At 35.6% G+C, this 14,099-nt stretch overlaps 1 protein-coding gene across 1 annotated transcript in view; it reads right to left on the bottom strand.

The window, feature by feature from the left end:
- The window catches only part of eIF3m (eukaryotic translation initiation factor 3 subunit m), a 110,893-nt gene that overhangs the window by 18,958 nt on the left and 77,836 nt on the right, over window positions 1–14,099 (bottom strand). The window contains exons 7-8 of the mRNA XM_090414224.1: window positions 10,141–10,224; window positions 1,172–1,353 (exon numbers count right to left, since the gene is read on the bottom strand). Of these exons, the coding sequence (XP_090270350.1) occupies window positions 1,172–1,353; window positions 10,141–10,224 (266 nt within the window). The remainder of the gene's footprint in view (window positions 1–1,171; window positions 1,354–10,140; window positions 10,225–14,099) is intronic.

The raw sequence follows: 14,099 nt of genomic DNA, 5'->3' as shown, positions 1-14,099 counted from the left end.
CCTGGTTGTGGTAGATCTTGAGGATTCTAATACTTGAGCACTAACAGGTTTGTCGAATGGAAAGGAGGAATGGGGTGTACTGTCATCAGCAAAGCTATGGGTAGGATTGGAAGTCTGTGAAAGCAGGTCATTTATATACAGGACGAAGACAGTGGGTGAAAGAACAGAACCCTGGAGTACTCCTGCATCGGTGGAGAAATATAAGGAAAGTAAAAGAGAAGAGTGATGCCAGTAAGTTGGCCTTGTCTTTTGGTGAGAGAGAGTTGTGGAAACCTGGGTGGGCAGAAGTTGCACCCAATGGCCTTGGCAAGAAACCAGAAGGAGCAAATGCCATTTGGGCAGGAGGCAAGTTTGCATCATTGGGCCCTTTCTAAGTCTGACATGGACTTGGTGATGATTCTTTTACAACTGTTGTGGGATGCAGTATAGGCATAGAGAGAGAGAGCATATGGAGTTTTGGTCTGAGCCAAAGCAGAGATTTTTCTTTTAAAGCATTGGCACACTTTTTTGAGAACCAAGACCTGGATGGTGGCTGAGAGTTTGGACTGGAATAGGGGATGAAAGTGTTCATTCCTGTGAGGATAATTTCTGTTATTTGGTCTGAGCAGGTGTTTGGGTCAGAACTGAAGCAGTAGTCGGCCCACAAGGAGGAGGAACAGAAGTCACACAGGTCCTCCCAGTTGGTACCCTTATAGTGCCAAAGGACATGAGACTATGAACTGGTAGGTGTAGGTTGTTCTGCAGCAAAAAATACTTGTATGAGGTTGTGGTCCGAGTTTCCAAGAGGAGAACCGACAACCACAATATACCTGGAAGGGGAGCTTGTTAGGAAAAGGTAAAGTGTGTTGGTAAATTGCAGGGGATTGTCTGGTATTCAGCTCTGTAGTCTGTATGATCCAGTTGGACAACTTACAAATTTCTGTTCATATGAACTGAAAAGAACAAGTACGCAATCATCTATTTATAATAATCATCCCTCATAATTATGCATATTTGTTATCATTAGTATAGCTACATAACCCAGCTGCTCTCATGCATAAATTCTCACTATTCCTCCCATCATGATCCATTTTCTTGACTCTTTGGTATTAGGTCTATTACAAATAAACAATTTCTACAGACTCCTGATATTAATGAGATACAAATTTATAAATTTCAGAAAGCAACATACCAAGTGAATGAACGAAGTCTCTGTTTGCTTCATAAAACTGTAAGTAAGATGATAGCTTTTCTGATACAAAAATAGTTAGTAGGTCATGAATTAACTCTCCCTCAAGGAAGCGAACTGGTTTCAGGGCTAATAGATGGTCCATCATAAATGTATTAGGATCACCAAGACATGCTACTATGCACCTTGTTTAGAAAAAAAATATATATACCAAATTATTCATTTTTAAATTTTATTAGTGAAATGCTTTTATAGTATAAGCAAAAGCTATAAAAAAGATGAGGAAGATCAAAAAATATGTCACAGATACAAATTGCAAATATGTTTCTTCATTAACAAAAAAGATAATTTTAACATCCAATGCACATAGAGGTTATTTTAGGATGAAGTACAGTTATTCATTCAAGGGGAATAAGTAACTGTACTTAACTATTCTTATGAAACATTAATTACCTAAATATGAAACACAAAAGATAGCTCAATGAGGAATCTGATTTAAATGTATAAGGCTGAACAAAACAACTGATGAAAAATATATACATCACCTTAATTAATACCCTGCGAGAAGAAGCCTATACATGGAATATATGGATTTCACTGGTGAGCACAATGGAGTACATGCACATTGTATGTATGGATTTCCACTTAGTTCTATAAATGGATAATCTTGAAACTCCAGAAATACACGAGTGGCCAAAATTGTGGAAACCTTTTGGAAAAAGTGTATTTTTGAGGTTTGATGGCTCATAACACCACTTTTTTTTTGGTGTAATACCATAAAATTATATATCAATAGAAAGATATTTTAATCAAGAATGTAATGCAACAAAGTTTGTTCAATTATCTGTGTTCTATGAAAAGTTATAGCCAAATAACCAGAAAAAAGAAGCACAACTTGCTTAGCTTGATATGAAGTAGCTTTTCTTCATTTGAATGTAGCCAATGAGTATGAGTGTTTAGTGAGCCAATCAGGTGTCATCTTGTTTTGGCAATGAGCCAATAAGGTCACAGTAGGATTCAGCTATTGATGTCATGTATTGGAGCTGAGAGGAGGACATTTGTCAGTGTGTTATGTGATTGCTATCAAGATGATTGGTTTTTTTTGTGTTCTTTCATTTAGTGAGCTTGTAAAACGTAATAAAATTAAAGAAATGGTGCAAAGAGTTGACTGGTAACCCAGAAAGCGATGTAAAATAGTACTATTAAGTGAACAAGGCTACAGTTATGAAGAAATTAGAAGAAAATTTGGTGGAAACTTAATCAAAGGTGGCATTTCTAAATTTTTGAAGAGGTATAAGGAGACTCAGTCACTACAAAACCAGACTGGTAAAGGCAGGAAAAGGTGCACAACAGCAAGTGATGATAGAAGAATCAAGAGACTGTGCCTACATGACAGAAGAAAATCATCAGGATGTATACAAGACGAAATGGCGCAATACAATGTGAAGTTCAGTGCAAGGATTGTTCGGTGCAGACTGCAGGAATTTGGTCTAAATGCTAGAATTCCATGAAAAAAGTCATTTTTATCTCTCAAACAAAGGTTGAAAAGATTAAACTGGGCTAAAACCCATGATAACTGGACAGTGGCACAATGGGACAATGTTATTTGGAGTGATGAGACCAAAATCTCCCTGTTTGGTAGTGATGGCATAAAATACATAAGGAGAAGAATCGGAGAAGATTTGCATCCCGATTGCATTACATCTATGGTGAAATACCCACTTAGTGTTATGATCGGGGGTTGCATGACATCAAAAGGTGTGGGCAGAATTTGCGTGATTGATGGGAATATAAATGCCCAAAAATACATAAATGAAATACTTGAGCCCCAACTGAAGCCTTCTGCATGTGGTCTTTTCCAAGATAATTAAGCATTTATATTTCAACAGGATTCAGCTCCATGTCATGTTGCTGCTGTGTGCAAAAAGTGGTTTCAAGATAATCATGTTCCACTGCTGGAATAGCCCAGACCTTAACCCAATCGAAAATCTATGAAGCCAACTAAAGAAACTTATTAGTCAGAAGCAACCCATCAATAAAACCCAATTAATAGAAGCAATAATTCAATCTTGGTTTTACATTATAACAGCTGCAGAAATACAAAACTTGGTTCACTCCATGGGAAGGTGATGTAAGGCTGTAATTAATGCTAAAGGTTACCCAACTAAGTATTAACTCACATTGTGAGAATTTTTGTATATCTCATTTTTTCTGTGTGTTTCACTTTTCTTCTTTATAACTGCTGTTCTAATAAAAAAATCCTTCATAAAAGTCATTGCATTAGATTCTTGATTAAATTATCTTTCCATTGATATATAATTTTATGGTATTACACCACAAAAAAAAGTTATGAGTCATCAAACCTCAAAAATACACTTTTTCCAAAAGGTTTCCACAATTTTGACCACTAGTGTATGTTTTACTTCCTCCCCCCCCCACTGAATTTACAAGTGATCATAATCCTCAGTATTCTTTAGACAACATGGTAGTCTCTATTCCTTATAAATTTAAGTATTGTGTCATACAGGTTCTTCTTACTCAAAGTTTTCTGTGGATCCATTCCTTGGAGCTCCTATCTAATTTCATTTGTATCGGAATGTTATTTATTTGTTTAAAATATTCAAGTTATGGAAAGGGCAATCTTCATGACTACTTATATCTTTACTTTTACAACAGGCAGACTGCAGACAATCACTACAGCAAAGACTGCTATAACAAACACACTACCTAACACCAACCAAAGACTTAAGTGTAATACTATGCTACAAGAAATTCATTACAGCAAACATCCAATGTAGCAAGCTATTCCTGTGGTTCTTTACAAGTTAACTGATTCAACTGAATACAGTTACATCACATTACATTACAAAGGAGACCATTACAGGAACTTTCACTGGGCCTTTCTTCCAGTGAATTCCAAAGTTACTCAATCTTTAGGACAAGTAAAAAGGGTTCTCTCTCTCTCATTCACTCACTCACAAAAATGAGTTTTTGCTCCCACAAGTTATGAATATTGACCATAACGTGCACGCACATACACACACAGGTAACATACATACAAAAAAAATAGTTCTTTGTAGTAGTTGTCTGAAAATGTCAACGGATTAATGTAAAGAATAATATATTTTATATATTATTTTTAAACTATATTATGTTTATGAAAGTGAAAAAAAAATGTCATGGTCACGTTCAATGTTCATAAAAAACTGGGTGGGAGCACCAAATGCTTATATTTGTTCGTGAATCTAGAAGAAACATCAAAGAGCCAAGCTCTGACACAGGATAGTCAGTTACATGGTGGAGATCAGCATTTTGCCAAGGTCAGAATGGTGTGTGCAATAACCCATGACAGAATATCCTCCTAATTTCAAAGTATGGAGCAGATGCAATAACTATTAAAAGCAGAAAGCACAAGAACTGACATTACAGAACTTGGCATTTCCCTTTGACAGTATTGTACATAATGTGCAAGAGCTTGGAAATGTGCAAGATCGCTATATGATAAGTTGGAATATCATTCAAGATGATGTATTCATCTTTAATGAAATATGGGAAGTGTTTATTATGAACATGAACTGAAATGGCAGCAGAGGAAATGTTGCCATCTAGAGTCTCTCTCTCTCTCTCACTCACACACACCAAAAACTGGGCAGCAGATATGACTAACATCAAGACTGAAGATATGTAGTGTAATACACTCCTGTCATGAGGTATGGAGGGAGAGATTGTAAAGCGCATCTCTTTCATCTCTATTCCTGTCAGGATGTTATCCTCATCCAACAATTCGTTTGGTGAATAGAATCAATTAATGCAACCATTTAATTTGCCTTGTTTCTTACACTTCTAGCATTTGTATACAAACATAATTCCTGGAATATCATCCTAGTCCTGTGTTGTTCTCATTGCAATCATGTTAGAATATTTCATGATGTGGAACTTCACATTGTCTGCAAAACAATGTGAAGTTCCACATCATGAAAATTATATGAAATATTCTAACGATTGCAATGAGAACAATATTTCCTGAGCACGAGCCGTATGATTTTTCCCCCAAGGTGAGAAAGTAAAACTGGTGTAAAAGTTGCTGATGTCAATTCTGTGGATGAAACATCTTACATACTGCAGAATGCTACATTCTGCAGTATGTACTGATGGCATCTCAAGACCATGGATACACTGAAAGAATGTAGTTATAATCAGATGTACTAATAAATCTATATAGTGAGTAGCACAGTTTCCAGTACCATCCAACTCTCATAACATGAAAACATGCAAAGCATAATTAAATTCTTAGAATAACTTACTTTCTCACTTTTACCCAAATCAATTCTCTTAGATGCAAATGTAACCAGTCTTTAAATAAGCATGTATAAATGCCAACAAATTAATGTTTGGGATGCAATAGGGAGATGCTGTTCGATATTCCCCTCCAGGAAACAAACAAGGCCTTATCCTTACTTCAAAGGAGGAGGAGTGGGCCAGTTTGCCTCACAAACTCCTGAATCATTTGGTGATAAGCATGGTATGACTTTGTGAGAGCTGCATTGCAGTTTGGGGTGGACATATTCCATACTGAAATGTTTCTCTGCATAGTTTTCTGTAAGTACTGTATATTAATTCCAGTATATTAATTACGTCGTTAGAAAATTTGTAACTTTTACCAAAAATGTATTGCAATTTAATTTGTACAAAATTTATAACATTTTTTGTGTAATATAATTTATTAGTATGCAGGCAATAAATTTATGTCCACATTTGGCTGTAAATCATGAAATTTTTTTCATATATAGGTAAAAACATATCTCATCCTTAGCCTTTGTACACCAGTGTACAATACTTTAGCAGTATGTACATTATTATTATATGACAGCGAAATTTGGGCATAAACAAACAAGGTAAATAAAGAATAAAAATGAGCAAAATGAAATTCACAAGACCACAAAATATACAAAAAAAAAAAAAAAAAAAAGGGAACAAAGATATTTTAAAACTAAAATTAAGATAAAATCAACAGAAAAAACTAAACAAATATGAACAAAACTGGATATAACATGTAAACTGAATGACCAACAGTTGATAATTCCAAACAATTAATAAAATATAAACCACGAAGAAAAGGCCAGGTAAACCTCAAAAGAGGCTAATATATTAAAAATTAGACTAGAGACTAGGTCGATATCCATATTTAGTGTTATGATGATGAAAGTGCTAGAGCACAAGTTCTGAGCATAACTGGGGAGGAGGGAGATATGATCAAGATGAAAAAAGAGTTGGCATCTAAGCCATTCAAGAATTTTCTGATTTCTTCTTCTTAACAGAAGACCAGAGAAGGTATATGAAGTCAACATTCTGTTGGTATGGTGGAAAGAAAAGAATGATGTCAAGAGGTTAATCTTATCTAGTGGTTATGATACCATTTGAATGTGACAGTAAAGGTAGTGCTCAAATGGCCAGAACAAGACCAGAAAGTTCAGCTAGCATTAGAGTGTGCATTGTGGGGAATGGGGGAGGAAAGAACAGGACAGGTTTATTGTATAGTCAGCTTTCACTATAGCATACTACTAAAAGGTTCAACCCAAAACCCCATAGATATGATGCTGTGATAAAAAGAAAATCACCATAGTAAACTATCCACTATAACAAACTTTCCTGTAGTCCCTGTGAGTTCTGCTATGACAGTTGATTGTAATTAGTCTTTTCAAAGTTGAATATGAATTTGTTGATCCCCCTCTCTCTTTCAGTCATTGCAAGCTACAGTTAGATGCTTTATTAATTCTATGTATATTTCCATATTTAATTTAACATGTTCTTTCATGTGAATCTCTCTTGAGCATCCCATCTCTCTAACATAACAGGTATCATATCACTTGCACAGACAATTTTAAATTGTCTGTGCAAGTGATATGATACCTGTTATGTTAGAGAGATGATGTCTGGTCTTAATTGATGAATGAGGTTGTTTTGGTAGCCTCAGCATCATTGAAATTTCTGTCATAGGTGTGAAGATAACTTTAAAGTTGAATTGCTTTAACACATTAAACACAACACATAAAATTATCTGTGATGTTTTTTATGTAAGGAAAAAGAAACTGCACCTTTGTAGTATGTTTTCTTGTATGTGCTGAAAAGTTTGACGTCCTTTGTAAAATGTTACTGATAGTTTTAAGACTATAACCATTTTTAGGAATTCTTTCTGAGGTAATCCATTACTTGTTCTCTTTTGTCTTATGTCTGTGTCTTTATGACATCTCATTTCTGAGCAGGATGATTGTAAGAAGTGATAAATATCTTTCAGTGTTGAATTTTTATTTATTTTTTTATTTTTTTCCTGCATACTATAAAAGATAGTTGGTTTTAATCATTAAATGAGGTCAGAACATCCAGAAAAGGATGTCTTGTATTCACTGTGAAATATATTTTGTGTTTGTGGCTAAAGCATTTATTCTGAATATGTGATTTAGCAGTGTTTCTCTGGAACTTCAAACTTCCTTTTGAAGTTCCAGAGAAACACTGGAATCCCCCACTGGATAAGGAAAATATCATCAACATGTCTCAGTGTAGTATTCTTCAATATGTATTTTTTTTCAAACAACAATTCCATGTGCATATCTGCTAAATGTGAAAAAATTGAAGTTACCATAGCTAAGCATTCATTTTGTTTTCATAATAGAAGTCTTCAAATTTGAAGACAGTGTTGTCTAGACAATGTTTGAATAAAGATCTATGGAATCCTTAATTTTGTTGAAACCCAACAAATTCTTGATCTAGGAAAATGTCTGTAAGCAGAGTTAGAAGTTTTGCTAAATATTTGGATAGATAGCATGACAGAGTATGCCTGGCATCTACAATCAGTTTTAACAGAATACTTTCATTATGAATTTTGGGCACCACAGATCTGTGAAACAACTAGATGTTTAGATGTGATTTGATCTTTAATTTCTTTGGGTGAAAAAGATCTAGTTTAGATTGATTTCATTTTAATTTCTTTGGGCCTGTTGCAAAGATCCTTAATAAAATCCTTTGTTTGGAGTGCTCTTAGTTAAATTGATGTTTGCATCAATTTAACTAAGTTCTTTCTGTGGCACTTTATATTTTAAGAATCAGTTTGTCAATAAGTTTTTACAAATTAAAACATTTTATTTCTGATGAAGTATGCCATAGAGCATAGGAAACCAACTGAATTAAACAGTTTTTATTTAGTGTTTTCTCAATTGTATTTCATATCAAACGAAACAGCCCTAATTAAGGTGTGTGTGGGAGGGAATAAAATGGAGGGACAAATTCCAAATGTTTGGAGTAGAGCTCTCATAGTACCCATATACAAAAAAGGGAAATAAAACAATGAGAGAATTGCAAAGGTATTTCCCTACTGAGTGTTTCTGGTAAGATTTCTGCAAGTATGCTTGAGAAACGTTTGAGAAGGATTGTAGAAAGGAAGCTTGGTGAAGAACAAGCTGAATTCAGGCCAAATAGAGGATGCCAGGATCAGATTTTCACTTTACAACAAATAGTTGAGAAATAATGGGAATATAACAAAGATCTGTATTTATGTTCTGTAGATCTGCAAAACACACATGACGAAGTGCCAAGAGAAAGGCTATTCAAAATGCTACAGTTATATGGTGTTAATAGGGCATTATATCAAGCAATACTTAGTCTTTGAGTTGTAAGTCAGCAGTTAGAAATGAAAAAAGTACATTAAGATGGTTTGATATTAAATCTGGTGTCAGACAAGGATGTAGATTATCCCCTCTGTTATTCATTATCTATATGGATCATATTATGAAGGAAAGCAGTAATAAACCTGATATCAAAATTGGAGATGATGTTAATCTCAGCTCTTTACTTTATGCACATGATGTTATACTTTTAAATATATCCAGTATAAGTCTGCAAGATTTCCTGATTAAATTGAATAACTTGTAATAAATTTGGTATGAAAATCAGCAATAGCTAATTGGCAGAAGCAATGAAAATATCAACTGCATTGTTAATGGAGAATCTATAGAATGAGTAAAACATTTCAGCTACTTAGGCACAATTTTTAGTGAAGATGATAAATTAAATATGGAAATCAACAAAGTTGCTATGGTAGGAAGTCAACTGAATAAATTTAGATGAAATAAGAGAGAAATTAGTCAAAACACTAAATTAGCTGTATACAAGACAGTGTTTAAACCAATTTTAACTTATTGATCTGAAAGCTGGGTTAGAAATAAAACACTTGACCAAGACTAGATATGAGATATCAGAGTATCAGAATACTGATATGAGAGTCCTGAGAAAGATTAGGGTCATGAACAGATGAAGACGAGGATATTAGGAAACAACTTTACATTTTTAGCATCCAGGAATGTGTTAGCAGAGCTAGTCTCAGATGGTATGGTCACTTAAACAGAATGGGAGAGGAAAGATTGGCAAAGCAAGTGTTCTCTGCCAGGTTGGCAGGAAAAAGACCCAGAAGAAGACCAAGATATAGGTGGATTGATACAGTAAAAATTGCTTTAGAAGACAAGGTCTGAAACATAAGATCTGATAATGTTGGAGTCTTGACAGATAAATTGATTTGAAGGAAAATTGTTGATAGGAAGTTAGTAATGATGTAAGTTCTTCATGTAGTACTATCATAATATCCTGTACACCCCTTGAGGGTACATGAGAGGAATTTGATGATGATAATGATGGAAATAAAATGCTTTTTCAACGTTACTCCATTCCAATTAAAATGACATCACAAAGTATGATGGCCACCAGGAATAACATCTCCCCCACCCCCTAAAAAAAAAAAACTGATTATCTAATTGGTAATCAGTTTTAGAAAGAAGAAAAAAAATCACTGCTGTATTATGTATATGTGAATTTTTAATAAAGCTGGAAATATCTTTAATGGAAAGTCAGCTACAAAATAAATTCACTGTTAATAAAAATTTTTGCTGTTCAAATGAAATTCAACATTCAAGCAAAGAACATACCTATGAGCATCATCTCGTGCTTGTGATGCATTATCTTCAGTATAAGTACCCAACAACTCAATCATCACCTTAGATGCTAAATCACTGAAAATACATTACATAATCTAAAACCAATATTCAAATACTTAAATTCTGGAGAACATAACATAAAATTTTTCAAAATTCCTCTAAATTATTATTACTAGCATTTTTAATTTTTTAAAATATTTTATATTATTAATTATATGATCAAAGAAAAAAAAAAAAGTGTGAACTGTCTATTCTTTATTTTAAGAAGTAAACATATCGACAATTTCAAATTTTCATGTTATATGTTTTGTGTCCTCATACATGAGAGGTCACAAAACATAACACAAGTGTACAGTGTGTAAGCAAGTGCTTAAAAATAAAGAAGGAACCTGCTGATGTGCTCTGGAAGCACTAGAAAGAGCTATCAGGAAAAAATGGTTTGAGGAATGCTGTTCCAAAGAATAGAGGCATATGGAGTGAAAGAGGAGAAATATGAGTTGGTTTAGGTGTGGAGCCAAATAGGCAATAAAGAATGTATCTAAGAAAAAGTTGAATGCAGGGAATATGAGAGAGGAATCACCCATTCAGTAAACTGCCTTCTCTTAACGAGGTAGGCTTTTGATGTATCTCCAATGTAAGAAGAGTATTCTAAGGTTTGGGCAATGGGATGTATTTAGTATTAGAAGGTATACACTTGAGAAGCAGATGTGTTTGGAGGCTAAAGAGGTGCTAGGGAAGGTTATAGGTGTGAGTCAACCTAAGAAGAGAAATCTATCTTGATTGGAAATTTGAGTATTATCAAAGGTAAGAAGAAGTGATGTGAGATCTTTCTTATGATAAATAAGATAGGCCTGTGTTTTGCTATGTGTTGCCTGTGTTGAAGCTTAAATAATTTGAAACATTGCAAGGTCTGATGAATGAAGAGTAGGAATAAAATGTGTTGTCATCAACAAATCTATTGATAAGATTTGTGATAATAAGAGAACGTCATTCATGTATAAGAGGAAGGATGTATGCATAAGTACAAAACTCCAACGAGAGAAAACTTCACCATAACATGTAGTGAATGAAAATGGCAACCTGACTGCAAAGTTGAATGAACTCAGACCATAAGATAGTAGTTTGGGAAGTAGATCTCTATACTAGACCTGATCAAATGTCCTGTAAATGTTAAGAATAGTTACTTGAGTTTCTGCAAAGGTTTCTATTGCTTATGGTCAAAGATGGATAAGGTTCACTGGGTCAGCTGTGAGGGAACAAATTAGATCCCATATTGGTGGTCACTAATTAACTGGTTGGTTTTAGGAAGGATGTTAATTTTAAAGAGTGCAAAATCAGAAAGCAGCTATGGGTACAACCTGGACCAGGACTTTTTTTTTTTTAAAAAAAAAACATCTGGTCCACACTTCTTCCTACTCTGGATGAAAATATCCCTTCCTAACTCAGTCAAATTCATATGCTGTCTCTATCGCTCCCCTAATGCAACCAACCACTCTGAGTGATTTAATTTCCTCTCCTTAAAAATCGACTTTCTCCAGTCCCACTTTCCCAACAGTGAAATCATCCTCCTAGGAGATTTTAATATCCACAACACTAACTGGCTTTCCTCCTCCAGCTGTAGAGATCTTGCAGCCAGAGATGCTGAAACATTTGCCATCACTAATGACCTTAAACAAATAGTTCAGATGCCAACCAAAATACCTGATAACCCAAACCACTCTCCAAATACCCTAGATCTCTTCCTGACCAATGACCCTTCCAAATACACAGTGAATGTAGAGGGTCCCCCTAGGCAATTCTGACCACAACCTAGTGCTCATCTTTTCCCCCCATGCAACAGCATATACACAGCCACTCCCATACAAGAGTAGTTTGGAATTATTACAGTGCCAAGTGGGACAGCCTCCGCAACTTCTATGCCTCATTCCCATGGTTAGACTATTGCTTCCGACCTTTCAACCCAAATACATGCACTGAACTCATAGCCAAAGTAATCCTCACTGGCATGGAATCATACATTCCCTGCAGTACTCTGACCAGCCATTCCCTAACTAACCCTGGTTTTCCAAAAGATGCACCAAGGCTGTACAAATGAAAAACCAAACATACCATTACTGGCTCAAATCAAGAACTCCATTCTCCTTTAGAGCTTATACCATCAATGAAAACAATCAATGCTTCCAAAATAGAGTTCGAAAGAGCAAAAAGCAGGAAAATAGCAGCCTGTCCAAACGGCAGCTGAGCCTTTTGGTCTCTCACCAAAGAAATTGGTTATAACTTCGGCCCAACACTATTCCCAATCCTATCATACCCAGATGGCTACATTGCATCATCCTCTACAAAAAAGCCAATCTCCTGGCCTCTCACACTTTGCTTCCAAATGCCTGCATAATTGCCAATGGCAATGTCCCTCAACCATTCCAGATGCCCAACAAACATGCCCACTATATCCTTTTGCCAGAAAGAGATCAGTATTTTACTAATCCACACACACACAAGAAGGTCTTCTGGCCCTAATGGCATTCCTCTAATTGTCCTGAAGGTTTGTGCACCAGAACTGACTCCTGTCCTATGTTGTCTATATATACTGTCTTACTCCAACTGGTACCTATCCCACAGCAAGAAAATTTTCCTATATTCAACCCATTCCCAAGAATGGTGACAAGTCACTGCCGTCCAATTACCACCCCATCTCACTCACCTCAGTCCTGTCCAAAGTAATGGGAAAAAAATCAATTCCTTATTCCTACACTACCTTGAAGCTACCAGTCTAATAAACTTCCGTGAGCATGGATTCTATCACTGCCAATCAATAGGAGATCTGCTCACATATGTTACCCATCTCTGGACAAATGCCATTGAGAAGTTTTGCGAATCTCAAGCGGTTGCACTTGATATCTCCAAGGCATTTGACTGGGTCTGGCACAAGGGCTAACTAAGCAAGCTGCCATCGATTGGGCTGTCTCAAGACTTCTGTAGTTTACTTCAGTTTATCTAAAACCCAATACACAGTTTTGCAGATGACAGCACATTGCACTCCTCCCTTTCTTATGATAAACCTTACTCTATACAACTTACCTCAACTTAAGAGAACATCAACCACCACTGTGCTCAATTCTGATCTCCAAGCCATCCTATGGTTCAGATAACCTAGTCAATTTCAATTCTAATAAGACCCAGTACCGACTTATTTCTCATAAAAAAGAACCATTTTTTCCCAATATTATTTTTGACAACACCCAAATTTCCAGACAATCTGAGATTTCCCTTCTTGGAATTACCCTGACATCAAGCCTCTCCTGGCATAAACACATAACAATTGCATCCTCAACTTCTAAAAAACTAGGATTTCTCTTTCGCTCAAGACATGTTACTTCACCCCTGAACAGCTGCTAACCTTATACAAATCACAAATCTGCCCAACCATTGAGTACTGCTCTCACATAAGGGGTGGGGACCCCAAAAAGCTCGACTCAATACAGAGGAGAGCAATCAGACTTATTAATGACCCGTCTCTTACCAATTCACTCTCTCCACTTTTGCACAGACAATGTCTCCTCACTATGTGTATTCTACAAATATTTCTATGGAAAATGTTCATCTGAAATAGCATCAATAATTTCCTCACTTAGTAAGTTTGTTGGAACACATGCAGCTGCTACTCAACATCCCTTCACAGTACACCTTGAAACCCACAGAACAAGTTTCTTCTCTTCCTCCTTCATCCCTGCAGCAACTGCTGTGCTGTCGAACAGCCTCTCCCTTGTTGTGTTCCCCAGGGAATATGATATACAGTCATTCGAATCAAATGTGAACAAGTACCTTCTTTCCCACCACCAATATGCGGTACTAATATACTATAGGTTGATCAACCAACCTCTCATGTATGGACTGTACATAAGAAAACACACAAAAGGCCACAAGACTTATAACACACTAGCATCATGTGT

Source organism: Typopeltis vanoorti, chromosome 25, assembly GCF_054136105.1.
Source record: "Typopeltis vanoorti isolate ZY-2024b chromosome 25, IOZ_Tvanoo_1.0, whole genome shotgun sequence".
Taxonomy (NCBI): Eukaryota; Metazoa; Arthropoda; class Arachnida; order Uropygi; family Thelyphonidae; genus Typopeltis; species Typopeltis vanoorti.
This window is presented reverse-complemented; position numbering and strand designations above follow the sequence as displayed.